We start from the raw sequence: 22296 nt of genomic DNA on the forward strand, positions 1-22296 counted from the left end.
CACACACCAACATTCACCATCGCACACACCAACATTCACCATCGCACACACCAACATTCACCATCGCACACACCAACATTCACCATCGCACACACCAACAGTCACCATCATACACACCAACATTCACCATCACACACACCAACATTCACCATCGCACACACCAACATTCACCATCGCACACACCAACATTCACCATCGCACACACCAACATTCACCATCACACACACCAACATTCACCACCACAACATTGACTGTAAGTGTGTGTGCGTGTGCGTGTGTGTGTGTGTGTGTGTGTGTGTGTGTGTGTGTGTGTGTGTGTGTGTGTACAGTGCTGGATATGACGCTGTCCTGGACAGAAATGTGGCTATTAAGAAGCTCAGCAGACCTTTCCAGAACCAGACCCACGCCAAGCGCGCTTACAGGGAGCTCGTGCTCATGAAGTGCGTCAATCACAAAAACGTGAGTAAACAAACTGTAACTTTGGATGAAAGTAAAAACAAATTGTTGTTGTAGATAGAAAGATAGAAAGAGTGAGACAGATACAAATTAGTTAGCATGGGGGGGATAGATAGATAGAGAGATAGAGAGATAGAGAGATAGATAGAGAGAGAGAGAGATAGATAGATAGATAGATAGATAGATAGATAGATAGATAGATAGATAGATAGATAGATAGATAGATAGATAGAGACAGAGAGAGAGAGAGAGAGATAGATAGATAGATAGATAGATAGATAGATAGATAGATAGATAGATAGATAGATAGATAGATAGATAGATAGATAGATAGATAGATAGATAGATAGATAGATAGATAGATAGATAGAGATTCAAGGCAATGTTGCATGCTTGGATCCTAATTTTAAGTGCCATAATGCACCAGTTAACCTCTCTCTCTCTCTCTCTCTCTCTCTCTCTCTCTCTCTCTCTCTCTCTCTCTCTCTCTCTCTCATGAATCAGCAGTGTCCTTGACTCATTCAGAGCAGTGTAACAATGAAAGTCAGGATTGCAAAATTGCAAAAAGGACACGACTGAAGATTTTTTCTTTATGCCTGCAGGCTGTTTTTCTCTTTGACATCATACTAACCAGATTCTGTTTTCTCTCTCTCTCTCCCTCTCTCTCTCTCTCTCTCTCTCTCTCTCTCTCTCTCTCTCTCTCTCTCTCTCTCCCTCTCCCTCTTTCTCTCTCTCTCTCTCTCTCCCTCTCTCTCTCTCTCTCTCTCTCTCTCTCTCTCTCTCTCTCTCTCTCTCTCCTCTCCCTCTCCCTCTCCCTCTCTCACTATTTTTTCTTTTTCAGATTATAAGCTTATTAAACGTTTTCACACCACAGAAATCTTTAGAGGAATTCCAGGATGTGTAAGTACACATAAAAGAGTTTTTACACACACACACACACACACACACACACACACACACACACACACACACACACACACACACACACACACACACACAGAGTTTTTCAAGTCACGTGGAATTATTGATCACAGGGGGTGCATTAAGCCTACATAAACCCTTCACATCTAACCCATCTTATTCCAGCACCGTGTGTGTGTGTGTGTGTGTGTGTGTGTGTGTGTGTGTGTGTTTGCCCTGCCTTCATTCATTAGTATGTGCATCAGCGCGCGTTGATGCCGACACTCAGATTTATTCCTCTCAGACTTAATCAAGAGCAGAATCGATGTGTAATGGTAATGAAGAAGATCACGCAGTAGATAGAGAGAGGCATGAAAACGTCTCTTCTCCACTCAGGGGTCAAAAGAAATGTCTTAAGCTGCGATCAAAAATGTTCATGTTCACAGAGACAACTGTGAACTTCAGCTCAAACCTCAATGAAGAGTTTCAGTTCCTGTGAAAACACCGAGTGTTTTGTGTTTTTTCCGAGACACCTGCATGTTCCTTTTCGTTTTCCAAACAAATCTAGACAAAGAATCCAGATGTTCCACTTTATTTTCATTAAAAACTCCTCCATTAGCATGAAGAACAGCTTTACACACTCTCAGCATCCAGACAGGTGGTTTCTCATGGCGTTCTTCACTAGTTGGATATTTCTTGGTCATCCCAGAGCAGTTCAGTAGTATTTAGGTTCGGATCATCGTCTGGTTGTACGGTGAAGTCGGTTCCAATGAGCTCCAGTCCAGACGGAACTGAATGGTGTAATTACATGTGAAGTATGAAATGAGAGCCGTGTTGGTTCATGATGAAGTCTCCAGAACAACCTTCAAACCATTCAGCTTCACCTCCATGTGTGAGTGTGGGGGTGAGGGAGTCTGATCACATCTTCTCACCTGTTCTTACACAAGTTCTTATATTACAGACAAAAATGTCAAGTTTTGTTGCATAGAAACAGAAGGAACATGCATGGATCTCAAAAACTATAAAAAGATGAGATGTTTCCACACCCTATAGTGACCTTCAAATAATAACAAAATTAAGAAAGCATTAAACTCTATACATCTGATCATGACAAAGCTCTTGGCACTGGAGACTCCTTCCACACAGCAGGATTTGGGCTATTAGTTGATAACGTTCCTTTGTTTCTGGTGTAGATACCTGGTGATGGAGCTGATGGATGCCAACCTGTGCCAGGTGATTCAGATGGAGCTGGACCATGAGAGGATGTCCTACCTGCTCTACCAGATGCTCTGCGGCATCAAACACTTACACTCCGCCGGCATCATCCACAGGGTGAGAGGAACCGAACCCGGGGGCCCATTTGATCCAAATGAGAAATGAGCATCACGTTTTATCAGTGTAAACTCACATCAACACAAGTGTACCTTCAGAATTAGAGCTTTTATAAACTTTGTGTGAAAAACATCTCCTGAACATCCCCATGTATAAAATCTCTATACAAATTGAATCAAAGAACCTTCTGAACCTTCCGTAGATGAGTGGAAAAGCGCTAGATCTAGCGCTAGCAAGGATTCTCAGCGAGACCATCAAACTCTAATCTTCCCTTTTCCACTATCGCAGGATTTGAAACCTAGCAATATCGTGGTGAAGTCTGACTGCACGCTCAAGATTCTGGACTTCGGCTTGGCGAGGACCGCCGGGACCAGCTTCATGATGACCCCCTACGTGGTGACCCGCTACTACAGAGCCCCGGAGGTCATTCTGGGAATGGGCTATAAAGAGAACGGTAGGAACCAGGGGAGCGCTAGTGCTGGGTTTTTTTTATATATGTAAACCTCGACTCTGAGTAAGTGGTCAGGGTATGGATTTCCTGCCATGGTCCGACCCCTGGAGGTCTCTCTAAATTACTGGCTTTAATTAGCAGAATAGTCGTTCTTACTCTCAGGCTTCTCTTCCAAGCTCACTAATGATACCACCAAGCCGATTTAAAATGCTTCAGAGAGCTCACTCTAACTTTTTTTTTTTACTGGTGACCTGCTAATGCTAATTCTAACCTACTGATGACATGCTAACTCTTCATTTCTCTTTTTCCTGCTTCTTTACCTGCAGTGGATATTTGGTCAGTCGGTTGCATTATGGGTGAAATGGTGCGCCATAAAATTCTCTTCCCCGGCCGAGACTGTATCCTTACTCACCAACAAACCAACCACAAATGTTCATTGTTCTTACATGGTGTACTGCGATTAGCGATCTGAGCATTTTAGTGACTCGGTTCTTTGAATCGCTTACATCAAAATGAACAAATCTTTTTTTTGAGTCATTTAGTTCACCTTCATAGAGTTTTTGGGAGTCACATGATAAAAAAGAGGAACGACTCGGACCAGAGGACTGAGAGGAGATGAACTATTTAATTCCGTTTCCTGTAAACAACCTGCGGAGATTTTTCGTTTCTCTGAACAAATCAAATCGCTCTTCGAGGGGACTCGTTCTTCTGAGTCACATTAAAGACTCGTGTAAAAACGAACGAATCGGTCACAAACGACCCGTCGCTAACACAAAGATGACGTGATGGAACCATGTTTGTTTGGTGGAGATTTGTATGGTTTAAGTGAAGTTTAAGTGAACATTCTGACCAATTCATTCAATGTTCAGCCGTTTTTTATCCATCTGTCACACACTATATCCCCAAAAGTATTGGGACACAGCCGTATGTGATTCTTCCACACAATAGACACACGATTGTATTAGACGTCTTTGAATGCAACATGAGATTCACATAGATCAGGAGACCCAAACCTGTTCCAGCATGAAGATGCCCCTGTGCCCCAATGCAGCTCCATGAAGATGTGCTTTACATGAGTTGGAGTTGAAGATCTCCTGCTATAGAGCTCCAACCCTATTATTAAAATCACACAAATCTCCACAAAAAAACTAGTAAAACATCTTCCCAATGGAGTGGAGCTTATTAATTACTTAGTTGCTTTGATGCATCTTTATACAGTATACATGTGTGTACTGCCTCTGACTGACTCGCTACTGCCTCATTAAATTCATTCGATCAGATTAATTTATTAACTCTGAAATTAACTCCAGACGCACTTCAGCCTACTGACTTCATTAGCAGCTGTTCATTAGTAGACTTCGTGTATTATCGGCTTCATGCTGTAAAACCTTTGGCTCTTGTTCTTATCTTTCATCAGCTACCAAAAGAGCAACAGTTTATTCAAATCCTAATTCTCTAACATCATTCTGTGGTTAGAACACAATCAGACCATCACACACAGAAGAGAGAAGAGAGTGTAAAGTGAGTCAGTGTCAAAGGATATTCATTTAAGGACAATCAATAAAACATGTCACTGTGTGTGTTAGAAGTGAATTACGAGTGTGTTAGATTACTGCAACTCCTGTCTTCATCCATCCATCCATCCATCCATCCATCCATCCATCCATCCATCCATCCATTTATCCACCAATCCAATCCATCCATCCATCCATCCATCCATCCATTTATCCACCAATCCAATCCATCCATCCATCCCATCCATCCATCTACCAATCCCATCCATCCATTCATCCACCCATCCACCAATCCATCCACCCATCCATCCATCCACCAATTCATTCATCCATCCACTAATCCATCCATCCATCCATCCATCCATCCATCCATCCATCCATCCATCCATCCATCCATTCATCCACTGAACCATTCATTCATCCATCCATCCATCCATCCATCCATCCATCCATCCATCCATCCATCCATTTATGCCTTCATCCATCCATCCATCCTTCCACCCACCCATCCATCCTTCCATCCATCTATCCCTCCAACCATCCACCCACCTATCTATCCATCCATCCATTCATCCATCTATCTATATACAAGAACACTATATAAAATGTACAGTCAGCATTATTTAATTTCATACACCTCACGTCGTGCCCCCCATCCCCCACCCCAGCACAATCAGGTGTTATATACACTGCCCACGTTTCACTGACAATAAGATTGACGTGACACTGATGTTGTTGCTGGTTTGCATTGTGGTTTTTTTTCCCCTCCTTTTTTCAGCCTGTGGTTTGATAAATAAAGTCAGTCCTGGTAGTAGCAGACGGAATCCAGACGACCCACTTGCTGATTATTTCTGCTGTTTATTTATTATTTTCACGTCAGACCGCTCGTGTAGCGCAGCCCACCGCCAGGCGAAACGTGCTAATTACGACCCTGCGTGATTGGGTAATTGCAGGGGCAATACGACGTAATGCAGCATTAAGTGTGTGTGTGTGTGTGTGTGTGTGTGTGTGTGTGTGTGTGACTTTTCTGGCTACAAACGAGTACGAGACGTGACTGACTTTTCGCTTGAACTCAGCTTCAGCCCTGTTTATGGCAGTAGTTGTGTGACTAGCAGTAGCGTGTGATTAGCAATAGCGTGTGATTAGCAGTAGCGTGTGTTAGCGAGCCACTTTTCAGTCAGATCAGGTCGTCATTTGTGAGTGGGTCTGACATGCACGCTAGTCAATCTGTGTGTGTGTGTGTGTGTGTGTGTGTGTGTGTGTGTGTAATGTAGTGGACATGTGGTCTGTAGGCTGTATCTTTGGAGAGTTGATAAGAGGAAGTGTGCTGTTCCCAGGCACTGATCGTATCCTTCAAACGCACTCAAAAATGTTACCAATAAGCGATTTAGCATGAGTAGGTAATGACAGACCTCCTGGCTATTCTTTCCTTCATTTAGCAAATTGCCAAACCTTTTATAAAGAACTTCTTACTACATGCACTTAATGGAAACCTGACCATAAGATTGGTGTGTGCTTCTTCTCGAACATCCCATTCCACATTTACAATAACCTCCACTCTTCTGGGAAGATGTTTTACTGGATCATGTGGAGATTTGTGCTCACAAGGGTGTTCGTAAAGTCCGTTTCTAATGTAGGTGAGAAGGTGAGGAGGTCTGGGGTGCAGTCAGTGTTCACATTCATCCCAAAGGTCTTCAATAGGGTTGGAGCTCTAAAGCAGGAGATCCTCCACATCTTAAGTAAAGCAGATCTTCATGGAGCTTTGTGCACTTTGTGTCATGCTGGAACAGGTTTGTGTCTCCTGGTTCAAGTGAAGGTAGAAGTTTAATGCAGAGACGTCCTGTACAATTGTGTGCCTCCAACTTTGTGCAGTTTGGGGAAGAACCACATATGACTGGAAAAGTCAGGTGTCCCAATACATTTGGGCGTAAATCTATTCTGGTAACAATTTATCCCATTTTCTCACTTCTCTAACCAGAACACATTTAGTGATGGAAGCCACCAACTTTAACTACAGTTCCAATAATGATAATAATAATAATATGACAATGCAGGAACGAATGATGATAAACAGAACAAGTAGATTCATCTCTGATATCTTCTGGTGCGTGTCGTTGGTTCTTTTGTCACGTGATGCCCATAATTATTGTAACAATAATGTGAAAACCTGATCTATTGCATTTGTCACGTGACAAAAGAACCAACGACTCAAACCAGATCTCCATTCTGTTTCCTGTACATACAGTAACCTACGGAGATTTCACGATGCTTTGCTCACACAGTGGTACAGGAACGAATCACTCTTTGAGACGACTCTTTGTTCTCGAGTCACATTAAAGAATCGTTCAAAATGAACGACTCGTCACTATTCGCATCGCAATACAGTCGATTACAGAGAGATAGCAGCTTATTAACGATACACGGATGCTAGCTGTTTGGTTATTAATGCTAGTTATGTGTGCTTCTTAACTAACTAACTTATATTAGCTACATAATTAAAAAACTTAACAATTGAACCAATTTAACTAGCGGCTCTACTAAACGATACTGTCTGTCTGTCTGTCTGTCTGTCTGTCTGTCTGTCTGTCTGTCTGTCTGTCTATCGCTAACTTGTCGCTAAATCATTTATAGCTACAAATCTTTTGACCAATACAAATTGAGAATTTATTTGCATTATGCTAGAAATTAAAATGGTTATGGATTGTTCAGGGTAGTTTTATGGATTAAGATGTAGCTACAATTTACACATCAGGAAGCAGACAATAAGACGTCATTTTGTGTCATGAGCTAAAACGTCGATGTCGATTAAAAGCTCAGAATTACAGTCAGAAAGCCGTCACGTCAAAGAAGATGGTGATGACGTCTTTCTGGTTGAGTGCAATTTGTGTGGTGTCTTTACCAGACCGTGTTAGAGAAAGGGAGAGAGAGAGAGAGATGGAGAGAGAGATAGAGAGAGACAGAGAGAGAGAGAGAGAGTGTTCCGGCAGGATGAGGTAATGTGTTCTCGGATGGCCGTGTCATCTGTGGGATCATGGGAAAGAAGGGGAAAAAAACAGTCATGTGACTCCCCAAGGGAAACCGAGCTCCCTGCAGCCGCGCTCTTCTTAGCAACGTATATTCTGGCCTTCTGTTGCTAGGCATCTGCATGGGCAGACACACACACACACACACACACACACACACACACACACACACACACACACACACCACTTTGTGTTTCCGTAAAGCAGACATGTTTGTCACACCTTGCCAAAAAAATCCGCCATTTAACAGCAGCAATGTCAGGTGAAGGATTTCTCCCTAAATCCCTCTCTCACTCGTTCATTTTCTCTCTCCCTGCTCCTTCTCTTTCTATATATCTCCCCCTCCCTCTCACTCTTTCATTCTTTCTCTCTCTGCTCCACATTGAAAGTCCTGAAGGATTCTGAATAACTGTCGGAGCAAAAAACTCGACAAAAAGGTCTCTCTTAAAGAGCCAAAGAAATTAGCAATGCAGATGAAGCCCAGGATAAATGGTGCAGAACACTTCTACCCCAACTACGGCAACAGTGCAGGGACATTCATCCACCTGTTTATATGCAAATTCTGAATTCGGTGCACAAGAAATCCAGACCCGGTGATCACAAGGTCATGGAAAATTTTTTACGGGGGGTGCATCTGGAATGCAGCCACAGTGACGTTCGTGTTTACATTTTTGAGAAATAAATACCGGGAATTTTCAAGTCTGGAAACTTTCCATGGAATTAACAGGAATTAATAGGGAATAAACGGTGAATTTACATAATTGCAGGTGAGCCCATAACAGGGAACTTCAATTTAAGTTAAATTTCTACTCTGCAGGGTTTCTGAGGCCACGCCCCCTACATGCCCTGACATCATAATATACGTACATTGAAGCTGTTGTGCAACAAATCTATACTAACAATTAAACCAAAATAAAAATAAAAAAATCTGTATTTATGTTTATATATGACACAGTTTATTTTTCCTCTGGTAAGTTCCACTGGAAAGTTTCCAACTTGGAATATTTCCCAAATTCCCCAGATGAAGTTCCAATAGAAATTTACTGGGAATGTTCCAACCCTTTGCAACCCTAATTGTGACTGGGGAGTATTTGTAAGGGAAATGCTGGGGATGTGTGGTCCAAAGGTTTTGAGGTCAAATCCTTCAGGCTGCAGGATACACAGAGAGCAGATCATTACCTCAGAAGGCCTGGAATGTGTTGCTGGAGGTACAGAAGTCTGGCAGCACTGGGCATGAAAAGTGAAAGACAATAATTGCATGATTGAAATATTTCTTCCAGAGGGCTATGAGTCTAGTTAAGAGCTGATGTTCAGAGATTTTTGGTCTTTTTTCGTCTGCCTTTTTTCCCTTAACCGTGATCTTACTCAGACATCGATCAGTGGAATAAGGTGATCGAGCAGCTCGGTACGCCATCGCCCGAGTTCATGAAGAAGCTCCAGCCAACAGTGAGGAACTACGTGGAGAATCGTCCTAAATACGCCGGCTTGACCTTCCCCAAGCTGTTCCCTGACTGCCTGTTCCCTGCAGACTCAGAGCACAACAAACTCAAAGGTACGTCTGTGTGACCTCGAGGTTGGCGGTTAACCGTCTGTGGGTGTGAAGCACTCGGAAATACAGAAAGTGGCACAATAAAGGGTTATTAACACTACTTTTCTAACACAATAAAATCAGGTAGATAAACATCTACTCATTTAAAAGTGTGTGAAGGATTTTTTGTTGCTGTTGAAGCACCTTTGAGATATTTATATATCTTCACTCAGGGCCGGAGCTCTGTATAGACAGAGCAGGCGATCGCCTCTGGGCCACGGGCTTGGATAGTGGGGCCTCCATAATCATTACAAACTTGTAAACTAGTTCACCACTCAGGATAAGTGTAAGACGAGGCTATTAGTCCATTGGATGTATAATAATTGGCGCTCAATAATTGGCATCTGATCTGTCACATTAAGCCAGACAATAAATCGGATTTGTTTCACCATTGTTGCGCCAGACCCTGTTAAAAATAATGCAGAAAATACGGTAAATTGATGCGCTGGACCACAATAGCACCATGTCCTATAGTGTGTTCTCTAACATCTCTTCCTCTCTGTGTCTCCGCAGCCAGTCAGGCCAGGGATCTTCTTTCTAAAATGCTGATCATTGATCCTGCTAAGCGGATATCGGTGGACGAGGCTCTGCAGCACCCCTACATCAACGTGTGGTACGATCCGTCTGAGGTGGAGGCGGTGAGTATCACATCCACTCAGGATTATCGATCGGCAAACAAGGAGTCATGCGTAGCTCGGTTATTCGACCCGACGTCCTCAGGACAGAACAGTGGGACGATTTTTACATCAACTAGCAACGCATTCCAGCAGCACAATTTAATAAAAAAAAACATGACTAGCTAGCTATATTTTAAGAAAGAAACACTTATTAGCACGAGTAAGCGTTCGGTTGTTTGCACACAGATTGCTAGGATTCTGTTCTTTCATTACAAACGTTGCTTTAATCAGTTTTTGTTGTCTATAATCAAATGTCACAGTGAAAGTCAGCTTTACTGCAAACAAGCTGGGAAAGTGGAGACGGAGAGCGGTTTGGGTTTGACCCGAGCCAGAGATTCGTCTTTTCTTTATTTCTTCTTGTTGTAACTTGTAGAAAAACGAACGCCGCGTGAACTCTGGCTTTTATTACCTTATTTTAATGTACCATCACATTTAATGAACATACAGTTAATAGAAATCTAACAGAATTGAACTCATCTGTTTGACTCTTCTCTCCCCTTCTCCACTGTCACACTTTCACTGATGAAGGCCAAAGATCTTCAGATATCCATGGTAAATAATATTTTTGGTCCAAAAATTCCCTCTGCACCCACAAACCTCTTTCATCTTCAACAGATTTTTTGACACAGGCAATATCCAAGAACCGACAAAACAGAGTGAATATGTTCTGAAAATCCTGCCCCTGGTGGGAATTTAAGTACCACCATCGTTTACATACTCTTCACATGGACATGTTAGGGGTGGTTGCCATGGTGATCATGGATATAAAATGCTCAGAAGCATTTGGAAAGGAGGAAAAAAAAACCCACACATACCAAAGATAAATGTCAGCGTCTTCCTGTCCAGCATAGCGTAACCGAGGTCACACGTCTGACATCATTCAAGGTGATCTGGAGTTGTTTTTTGTGTATTTTTCATGGATCATCCAGCACCTTTTACTCTTCGTGTCAGGAGATAGAAGACTCCTACTCTGATTCTCCTACGCTCGCTAACATTTCAAAAGTTCAGCCTCATACTCTCAATTTCTTTCTTCTACATTCATCATCAAAATACGATCTGAATATTATATACTATCAAAAAGAACCAGTGTTTTTCAACAAACATCAGTTCTTAAAAAAAACCTTCTCCATTCAACACCACTATTTACCACCGTTTACCATCGACAACCACCGTTCACCATCAACAACCACCATTTCTTATCAAGCTCTGCCAATACCCCAACAAACACTGACAATCTATTAAAACATCAGCATTATCCATCAAAACCAATATTTTCCAAGAAACTTCTATATCAAACAACAGCTCGCACCATCAAAAACCACCATTCACCATCAAACACCAGCCCTCACCATCAAACACCACCATTCACCATCAAACAACAGCCCTCACCATCAAACACCAGCTCGCACCATCAAAAACTACCATTCACCATCAAACAACAGCTCGCACCATCAAACACCAGCCCTCACCATCAAACACCAGCCCTCACCATTAAACACCACCATTCACCATCAAACAACAGCTCGCACCATCAAACACCAGCCCTCACCATCAAACACCAGCCCTCACCATCAAAAACCACCATTCACCATCAAACACCAGCCCTCACCATCAAAAACCACCATTCATCATCAAACACCAGCTCTCACCATCAAAAACCACCATTCACCATCAAACACCAGCCCTCACCTTAAAAAAATCACCATTCACCATCAAACACCAGCCCTCACCATCAAACACCAGCATTCATCATAAAAACACCAGCCTTCACCATCAAACACCAGCCCTCATCATCAAACACCAGCTCTCACCATCAAACACCAGCCCTCACCATCGAAAACCACCATTCATCATCCAACACTCAACTTCACCATCAAACACCAACATTCTCTAACAAACACCACCAGTAACTACACCACTAAACCCCAATTCCCTGCGATTACCACCATCTACTTTATCAGATAAGGACACGGGTGGAAAGATGGAAAGTCCTACCTGCTTCTGGTAGCGGTTCCTTTTGCTTTGAGCCAAGTTGATTTTGACCCATGAATTTACAAGCTTTAGTTTTGTGAACCAATAGAAAACAAGTGGGCGGGGCAATAGATTCTTATTCATTATTTAGGATCATTTTTGTTCAGTCTGTCTGAACTTCTTTATTACAGACTCAAACCAACACATGATATATAAAAAATGTATCTTTTGTAAATGGACTGTATGAATGTTAAAGCATGGTGTCTCTCAAGGTCACAAATAACCATCACGTGACAATCAACAACTTTTTTCAATGTGATTATTAGCATAAAATCCTGCTTTGATTTCGTGACTAGCGCTCTACTAGAGATTTGATTTAAGCTCCGCCTCCTTTATTGTTTTTTTGAAGATAAGAAATGTGTAGTATGTATTGGAGATCGTATCAATATGTGCTGCATCACACTGTCATTTCAAACGGCATTGACCTTGTCGTCTTCTCCATGTTTTTTTTTTCTTTCTCTTCAGCCTCCTCCTCAGATCTATGACAAGCAGCTGGATGAGAGAGAACATTCCATCGATGAGTGGAAAGGTAAAACCCCGTAATCCGCTCCAGATTCAGATCCGCTCCTGTAATCCCTCCGAGATCTGGTTAATCACGCCGGAATTTCAGATCGGGATTAAATCTCTGCCTTTTTTTTTTTCTTTTTTCTTTTTTAATCACACTGTAACGCATTAAAGAAGAGATCAGAACATCAGCACCACTCAGTCTGTGTGGAATCATCTGGAATTATACATTATAAATATGCAGTAGTGCTGAGGCCGGATATGGGAACCTGGATTATTCCGCAATCTGGAAAAAATCATTCACGTATTTCTCTTTCTCTCTTTTTCTCTTTCCCTCTCCCAGAGCTGATCTATAAAGAAGTGATGAACTTTGAGGAGCGGACGAAGAACGGCGTGGTGAAGGGACAGCCTTCTCCTTCAGGTACTCTCACTGCATAGCCTAAGCTCTCTGTAAGTGCTGCTTCTCACGCTCCTTCTCCTCGTTCTCCTTATCGTCTCTCCATCCTGTCCATCCCATCCCTCCATCCGTCTTTCTCAGCGGTTTCCTGCGTTCAGATTACACCCCATTATTCCAACTCGCCGTTTAACTGAATGAACGAAATAAAATGAATACATTTTTGTTTGAATCTCAGGGTTTTTTCTGCTCGTAGGAAACCAGGTGGTGTCGTTCCGTGATGTTGTTCCGTCTAAAGCATGTTATATGTTTGATAAATAATATCTACCAGTGGTTCCCCAATCCATTAGTGTTTATTAGAAAATCAAGCTCGTAAATGCTGATTTGAAGGTTTATCGATCGCATCTTCAACAACAAGAACTTCTCCATTCTGATTGGTTTAGAAGGTATTGGTTTATTTTTGCTAGAACAGCTTGGAGAGCAACAGTTCCGCTTTATACAGTGTATGAACAAAAGTATTGGGACACCTTTTTTAGCGAATTGTATTTCTTCCGCAAAAACAAATGTCTCTACGACTAAGAGACCCAAACCTGTTTCAGCATGATGATGTCCATTGGTTGGAAGATGTAGAAGATCTCCTGCTATAGAGCTCCAACCCTATTAAACACAGCAAATGGAGACTACATGTGTAATGTTCATGAAGATACCAATTTTATGCTCAGGTGTCCACAAACTTTTGTCTATAAAGTGTATGAGGCTAACAGAGCTAACAAACGTCTCCAGATCCAGTTCTTCACTAGTGATTTGGGACACATTGGAACTTCTTGTCCTTTGTGCCAATGAGTAAAACTTCACCATGTAGCTGATCGCTGTTAATGAAGGCGGCCATCTTGGATAATAATATAATGTCTGCCAGCATATCAGTACATGATGAAGTGGATGTGATGTCCTTGTGAACTGAACACACACACACACACACACACACACACACACACACACACACACTAACCAAGACCATTCATTCACTTGTTCATTTTGTTCGAGTCTTTAACGTGACTCGAGAAAAAAGAGTCGTCTCAAATAGTGATACGTTCAAAGCATCACAAAATCTCTGTAGGTTGTGTACAGGAAACAGAATGGTGTAGATGTTCTCATGAGTTCTCATGAGTTCTCTGGTCCGAGTCGTTCCTTCTTTTGTCACGTGACTCCCATAGACGATACACAATGAGGTTTTTTTTTTTGTCCGAATCTTGACATAATTGTTACAATAATTATGGGAGTCACGTGTCAGAAGACGACACAGACCAGGAGATATGAGAGATGAAGCTACTCATTCGTCCTTAGCTGCATTGTCATATTATTATTATTGGAACTGTAGTTAAAGTTGGTGTCTGTAGGATCTGCTTATTGAAAATGTAATTTATTTGATTTCTGATCAAAAAGAACGAAATGACTCCAAAAAAAGATTCAAAATCACTAAAAGGATCTGGACTTCACATCACTGATTCATTCATCCATCATTTGTCATGAACAGGTTTCTATTTTCCACTTTATTGTTATTAAAATTTAGGATTTTAAGCTCAACTAATCTTTTTTAGGACGATTATTGCTTGCATGTTTATTCATGACCCCTAAGGTTTTTTTTGTGTTTATTTTGACTTTATATCTGCACTGCATTTTATTTTGGACACATTTTCGGTCAATTGTAATTACCAGCCTGCGTTTTCTCTCATGTCCTGAAGGGGGCGGTGTTTCGTTTTGAGCAGGATGCATTATTTCTTGGCTGCTTTCCAAACGGCTGCAGTGCTGCAGGAAAAGAAGATATTTGGTGTCTCATTGTTCAGCTCAGATAGACTTTACATCCGTCCTAGTTCTCACTCTCTCTGTCACGATACGGAGGCTGTACAGGCACATAACAATTTCAGCTTCCTTTCTTTAAAATCCACCATCAGTATCTTCAGTATGGGTCTTACTGCCTGTCTCACTCCCTCAGTCCCCCATCACCCCACCTTTAATTAAGCAGATGGATGGTGCTTGTGCTGAGGCGAGCAGACGCATTGCAGCTCGACAGCTCCGGTGTGCCGGTGGTTTCACTGCAGCGTTCAGGCTCAGATTGACCATGTAGTTTTTTCCCACAGCAAAAAATGTATCAAAAATTAAATCTCTCTCTCTTAGGAAGTGAAATGTCTATCGATCCACACTTTATGGACAAGTTTGTGGACATTAGCTTCTTTCTAAACATCCCATTGCACCTTTAGTCCCCATTTGCTGTTCTAATAAGCGCCACTTTTCTGGAAAGATGTTCCACTAGATCTTGTGGATATTTGTGCTTTTTCAGCCACTTAGTAAAGTCAGGTACTGATGTGGGTGAGGTGAGGAGGCCTGGGGTGCGGTCAGCACTTACATTTATCACGTTGAATAGTGTTGGAGCGCTATAGCAGGAGATCTTCCACTCCAGCTCATGGAAAGCAGATCTTTATGGAGGTTTCAGGTCTCCTGTTTCAAGCGAAGGGGAAATTTCATGCTGCATCCAAAGATGTTCTGTACAATTTAATTCGTTTTGATTTGTTTGTTCCTGGTAATTGTCAGTTTGTCCCCAACGATTGAGCGAGGAAGAAACCTTGAGAGGAACCAGACTCAAAAACGGAACCCATCCTCCTCCTCCTCAGGTCCTCATGTCCATACATTTAACCAATTGTCCTAATATTTATATTTACATCAGCAAAACACTCTGTTGAGAGGAATTACAGCACGCTTGTTAAATATAAACAGAGACAAAAGAAGCAGAAAGTGATAAATGTTGAAGTGTTTTAGGAAGATGAAGGTCTTCACCCATCGCTTGAAGGTGACAGTCAATGACTCAGCTGTTGGGACGTCTAGGCGAAGTTGATTCCACCACCTCGGTGCCAGAACAGTGAAGAGTCTTGATGTATACCTCCCTCTCCCCCTGAGAGAAGGTGGGACCAGGTGAGCAGTGCTAGAAGATCTCAGGTGGCGTGGTGCAGTGTGAGGTTTTTGAGAAGAACCGAACATGGCTGGAAAATTCTGCTGTCTCAGTGTTTCGTTTACTGTGTCGGTTCCACAAACACGGTCGCTTGAGGCTCCGACGGCACCGAGGCTGAGTGATCTTCTGGATCCCCTCTGGTGTCGGTTCTGCTTCGAGTGTTGCCCCTGATGATTCCCCGGCGTCTGCGTAACGATCCTGAAGCACACAGCTGAACCTGAAGCCTCTCATAAATTCCATTTTGATATCCTTGTGAGCTGCATCAGCGTGTCCCTCACGGCGCAGGACTCATAAACCGCAGATTTATATTGTGTTCCGCTCGTGCACGTTCTCCACACGCCTTCCTGAGTTCACCAGAGATGTGGAGTAAAACCAGGTGCATTTATTCACCTCAATTCATTTCAGTGTTTATTTGTGTAGTGCTTAACAGTGAACATTGTCCCAAAGCAGCTTTACAGAAATAAATGAACTGCAATTAAGCTTCATAAACGTATCTCTAATAAACGAGGCGGAGGTGATGATGCTGAGGGAAGAAACCTCGAGAGGAACCAGGGAACCTCATCCTCAACCCCTAAAGTCTATTCGTTACAGTTCCATCAGTGTTGAGGTTCTTGTCTGTTCACTGATGGACACATGAATGCAGGATGGTTCATGGCAGCTGTAATCCTGAGCCTCTGTAGAAAACTTTAGTCCAAATCCATCGTCATGGTTCTTAAACCCACCACAGAAACCTCATGGATCTTCAGGCTGGTCATGTGGAGTTTATACTTCATCCAAAGTATGTTATTAAGTATATTTGTGTGATTGATTGATTTTTTTTAAATCTTAATTTATGAATTAATTTCTTTATTTATTCACATTTATTTATTTCAAACATGTTTATTTATTGATTGATTTATTAATTCGTTATTTTACAGTTTATTGCTTTGCCACAGTTTCGTTTGTAGGTACGCATTTATTTGTTCGTTTGTTTAGAAACGCTGACGTATTTGTATGATGAGTGAATTTATATGCAGAAAAACCTGCGACTTGCAGCCACTCGTGCTGCTGTTATAGACAATAAATCAACATCCTCCAGCCAATCAGAAGAAAGAATTCAGACTCGTGCTGCTGTTATAGACAATTAATCACCATCCTCCAGCCAATCAGAAGAAAGAATTCAGACTCGTGCTGCTGTTATAGACAATTAATCACCATCCTCCAGCCAATCAGAAGAAAGAATTCAGTATCCATTTAACACTAATTTATTATTACTATTAAATATAATATTAAACTATTGATACCAAATACTATTAATAATAAACTGATAAAATCTCATTTGAATTTAAATCTTAAATTCAGAATTAATGATCAAAGAGAACAAACAGGAAGTCACACCTGCGTAGCAGCGTTTAGCAGCTCCTTCAATTTGTTTCAATAACAAAATGATTTTCAACACATTGTTTATCGCTAAACACACGATTCACCGATTCAGAATCACTGATCCATTTCCAGTCCCATTTTTCTTTGTGTCTTGCAGCGTTTTTTGCGGTTCTGTGGTCACACACATGCTGCAGTCTAACAGTCCATCAGCTCCATCTAGTGTCTCAGTGCCTCCTCAGGAAGCTCCATTTTACTGATCGAGGGGATCCAGGATGAGTCGATCTGTTCGCTCTTAACAAGAAATTCATATTCATATTCATCTATGTCATAAGATAAATATGAATATGAATTTCCTTGTCTTTTTTATACTACAGATCAAAAGGTTTTTGATGCCGCACTTGTTTATTACAACAGTTAAAACACATGTAGAGACACGTCACCTGACCACAAGTCTTCCCTTCCTTATAAAATCAGCATTAAAATGAAATATCAGACATAAAAACAGTTTGTATCAGTCGCTCATCACATCATCGACTTTTACACTTTTGGAAATGTTTGTACATCTGCAGCCCTGAAGCTTTTTAGGATCATATTGCGAGGCCTCGTTACAGATCCAGCAAATTGGGGCGTTTACAGAATATTTATTTAGTAGCAAATCCCATGTGGGTTTCTGTGATCTCGTGTGCAGAACAGCGCAGATGCCACAGGGAAGAAGTCCATGCTGGTCAAACTAACTCAGGCAGACAACAAGTATTAAAAAATGTTCATTTGATCACAAAAATTGCTCAGATCATTTGTGAGGAAAAACGATGTGTCATGAGACACGTCACCCAACCACGTGTTTTCCCTCTTCCATCGTATGCAGCTTTTTTTTTTTTTGTTTGCTGAGCAAATGTTTTTACTCTCAAGTTTGACCCTGCAGCCTTCAGAAAAGTATAGTCAAGTCAAGTCAAGTCAAGTCAAGTCAAGTCAAGTTCATAGCCCTTTTCACAACAGACATTGTCTCGAAGCAGCTTTACAGAAATCAACAGTGAAGGTGAATGGTGTGTGTTTATCCCTGATGAGCAGCCGTGGCGACTGTGGCAAGGAAAAACTCCCTTAGATGTTATGAGGAAGAAACCTTGAGAGGAACCAGACTCAAAAGGGGAACCCATCCTCATTTGTGAGACCTCGTTACAGTTCCAGCGAATTGGGATATATACGTTTGTAAAAATTGGAAATATATGTATGTAGCTCCTTTTGCATGATGCCATAACCTTCATATGATGTTAAAAGTGTTTCTGGGGGGCAGGAGGGGAAGATCAGGGCAGATGACACTTTCCTGCCACATGATGCAGGTTTCAGGAGAAGTGCATGCTAACTAACCTACTCAAAACAAATGTTCATTTCATCACAAAACATTGACCACATTTGTGCGGAAAAGTGAAACACCATGAAACCCAACCCCGTCTTCCCTCCACCACCTCATGATTCTCTGCTCTTTTTTTTTTTTTTTTTTTTATAATTAATGCTATAACCATTTCCTTCTCTCCGCTCCTTCCCCGTAGCACAGGTGCAGCCGTGAACAGCAGCGAAAGCCTCCCTCCATCCTCGTCCGTCAACGACATCTCGTCAATGAGCACTGACCAGACCCTGGCCTCCGACACAGACAGCAGCCTGGAGACCTCGGCCGGGCCGCTCGGCTGCTGCAGGTGACTAACCGCCTGCCTGCGCAACCCCGCCTTCTTCAGGAGGTGATCCCAAATGAGTTCACTCCAAAAAATACAAAATAATACACGTCTATCCGACACCTGACGCCGATCTGATCCACTGCTCTGCAAATAAAAAAAAAAGCACTGTAATCCTCGGATTGGATCCTGTTTAACGATAAATTTAGGAGTAACGGAATCGGTCGATAAACGAATAAATAAATAAACGAATAAAGCCTGCATTATTGTTCAAAGCAAACTAAGCAAATGGGAAAAAAAAAATGGATGCTGATGTATGTGTATATTTATGAATCCCTCACTAGTTGCTTTGCTTTATATCCCCTTCATACGGCATCTGATGACCCCCGACGACCCCCAATAATGTAATAATGCTTAACGAGGCGTCTGTGTGAAGTGTACGTGAACACGTTTCCCTGGATGATCCCGAATAAACCGCAAGCTTTCTGTGCTCCTTCAGTAGATGTGGCAAGGTGGGCTTTCATCTTTCTCACATTTCAATAATACGGTAGAGAAATTACCCCCCCCCCCCCAATTTATTATTATTTTTTTAGATCTTTCGAACCCTAAATATGTTTCTTGACCTTAATATGCCCCCCCCCACCCCCCCCCAATTTCTTGTATATATGTAATTCTGTACAGCTGCAAGGCATGAATGGGACTGACGGCCAGTATCGGGAGTTGTCTTGCGCACCTTGCCACATCATCGCTTTGACCTTTAGTTGCCCTTGCCTGTAGTCTTCTTGCATGACTGGAGAATAAAAACAAGAACAAAAAAAAATAGACATAACCCAGTATATTTGTATACCACATAATAAATCGAAAAAAAGAAAGTCTGCTGGAAGCTGACAGGAAGGTGTGGAGCTTTGTGTTCTGCTGGAAGCCATCGCAAGGGAACAAATACCGTTACACGTAAACGTCCATCAGGGTTTGTGAGGATTGCAGTTTCTACACCGACCTCCATTTATTCACTCGGGTTCAATTTTTCACCGGTGAGTCGATGCAGTAACTTCAGAACCGTTTCTGCTGTAGATGCATCGTATAAATGATTCAGGAAAGGCAATTAAACTTCAGCGAAATGCCCGCGCACTACGGTGAACTCGCTTTCCGCCTAAAATCGTCTCCCTGTTTTCTTTCCCCTTAGGAGGTTTTTTTGAAGGTTCTCAGGGTGAAAGCGTCGCCCAGGCAGCCCCGACTCTCCATTCTAATTTATTCTTCCCTCCTCAGAGCGCGTCTCGAGCTCACGACGAGCATGCGCTGAGATCGAAACACATCCACGGTTGCTGCTTTGCATGTCGTTCCCTGACCTCCGAAACCTCGGGTCGGTTCTCTCACGGCCGTTTTTCTTCGCATGTTCAGGAACGGGATGTTTTGTTTTTTTCAGCTGCGTGTCGACGATACCTCATTGTTGTGCATTTGATTCTAATCATGGTTTTTGCGTTCTCGCCCCACATCCGTCCAACTTTATGTTTTGTTTTGTCTGAATGGAATCCAAATGGACTTACTACCTAAAGCGAGGAAATAAAGTGAGCTTTTAGTTATTAAACGCATGCGTTTGCCTGAATTCGGGTAGTGCCTTTGAAATAATGCAGTTTCCTCTTATTTATCCAAAAATCATTGATGCAGTGAAGCCTGGAGGAAGTTCGCGCGAGGTTGCACAGGCAGTGGCTTTGTCACAATTCGAACATTGCAGGTAATTTCCGAGTTGTCGTACGCTGGCGGTGCCTGGTTTGTCGGGTCTCTTCCTTCTTCTAACCTCTTTGTCTAAAGTATGCACATAATCACCAGATCACGAAAAAACACCCCCTCCGCCCCCGCCCCCTCCCCCGTCCTTTGAAATAAAATAAAAAAAACGAAATAAAAAAAACGAATGAACCCTGACATATAATTGTTGCATTTCTAAATAACGTATTGTAAATGAAACCTCGACCTCCTTTACTCACGCGCCTGATGTTTTATCTTTCGGTTTTAGGTTAATGATAAGCCTTATTCGAATAATAAATGAAGTACACAGTAAACGATGGATCATATAATTTTTGGTTTTGTACCTGTACTTGTCTGATTTGACCTGTGTACCGAATCATTCAATAAAGGAATGAAACGCATATATTTATAGATATATATTTTTTTTGTTTGCTTACCGAATGTTAAAGTGATTCGAGACATTTCTGATTCCTGTTTTACATGTAACGTCGCTGTATCACATGGTGAACCTGCATTCTGTACAGGACGTGCTGGTGATATCTGTACGCAGCTGAAATAAAGCCTGGCCAGGACTTACAGTAATGGAAATCAGATGTAATCTAAGTCAATGGCTTTTTAATGCATAGGAACGCGATAATTAAGTCGTAGCCAGAACTTAGTATTCTTGTGAGATTGACGAATCACAACCATTACAGAGGAACATAAGGAAAAAAGATAATAAGCCATGATATACCAAAAAATTTGAATGAGATAATTATCTTACTGGAGGGTTGTACCATGAAGGATAATTAGGATAATCAGGAATTTACAATTACTGTAAATAGTAGCCAAGACGTACTAAAGTATGGGAATAAGATGATTTAGAACCATGAATAAATGAGATGATTAGGCCATGACCTTGATATAGTAAATAAAGGGAATGAAATAAATAATTAATGGCTACTACATAACAACTTGATTGGATGAGATAATTACTGGAGGTCGTAACCATGACTACCATGAGGGAGTGATTTAATCAGGCCATGACCTTGATATAGTAAATAAAGGGAATGAGATGAATAAATCATGGCTACTAGTTTGCAACGTGAAGAAATGAGATAAATGTGATAATTAGGTCATGGCCTTGATTTATTATGGAAAAACGATAATGAAGTCATGGACAGGATTCCAAACTGTGAATAAATGAAATCAATAAATCATAAATAATACTTTGCAACATGAGTAAATGAGATTATTTTGTAGCTATTACTTAATACCATGAAAAAACAAGATGATTAGGTTATGACCTTGATTTAGCATTTACATTCATCCTGTAGGTGTACAATAGGGTTAGAGCTCTACAGTAGGAGATCTTTCAGTCCAACCCATGTATAGCAGATCCTCATGGAGCTGGCTTTGTGCACAGGGGCATCGTCATGCTGGAACAGGTTTGGGTCCATATACTGTATAAAGACGTCCTGTGCAATTGAGTGCCTCTAAATTTCAGTTTGGAGTTTGCTGTACATTTGGCTGAAAACCGCAATACTTTTGGCCACACAGTATACACAAACAATTATCTGCTTTTTGCTCATTACTAAGTCATGGCTAGGCATTATTTTTATGACGTAGGGATGTAACCAGGTAGAGGGTCCATAAATTTGTTCTGGCCTT

General features: G+C 41.7%; 1 protein-coding gene across 35 annotated transcripts in view; it reads left to right on the forward strand.

The window, feature by feature from the left end:
• Positions 1 to 19723, forward strand: part of mapk10 (mitogen-activated protein kinase 10) — a 44098-nt gene extending 24375 nt beyond the window's left edge. For 3 of the 35 annotated variants that reach the window (XM_083563533.1, XM_083563521.1, XM_083563536.1), the window contains exons 4-14: positions 330 to 459; positions 1298 to 1356; positions 2550 to 2688; positions 2977 to 3142; positions 3466 to 3537; positions 9046 to 9228; positions 9778 to 9902; positions 10470 to 10493; positions 12438 to 12501; positions 12820 to 12926; positions 18784 to 19723. In XM_083563533.1, the coding sequence (XP_083419659.1) occupies positions 330 to 459; positions 1298 to 1356; positions 2550 to 2688; positions 2977 to 3142; positions 3466 to 3537; positions 9046 to 9228; positions 9778 to 9902; positions 10470 to 10493; positions 12438 to 12501; positions 12820 to 12914 (1057 nt within the window). In that variant the 3' untranslated portion in view covers positions 12915 to 12926; positions 18784 to 19723. Of the gene's footprint in view, positions 1 to 329; positions 460 to 1297; positions 1357 to 2549; positions 2689 to 2976; positions 3143 to 3465; positions 5462 to 5927; positions 6000 to 9045; positions 9229 to 9777; positions 9903 to 10469; positions 10494 to 12437; positions 12502 to 12819; positions 15428 to 15486; positions 15785 to 15875; positions 16916 to 16974 lie in introns of all 35 variants that reach the window. The other 32 variants (XM_083563532.1, XM_083563520.1, XM_083563535.1 and 29 more) reach the window with 15 other exon arrangements.
• The last annotated feature ends 2573 nt before the right edge of the window (positions 19724 to 22296 follow it).

Source organism: Silurus aristotelis (genome assembly GCF_946808225.1).
Source record: "Silurus aristotelis genome assembly, chromosome: 16".
Taxonomy (NCBI): Eukaryota; Metazoa; Chordata; class Actinopteri; order Siluriformes; family Siluridae; genus Silurus; species Silurus aristotelis.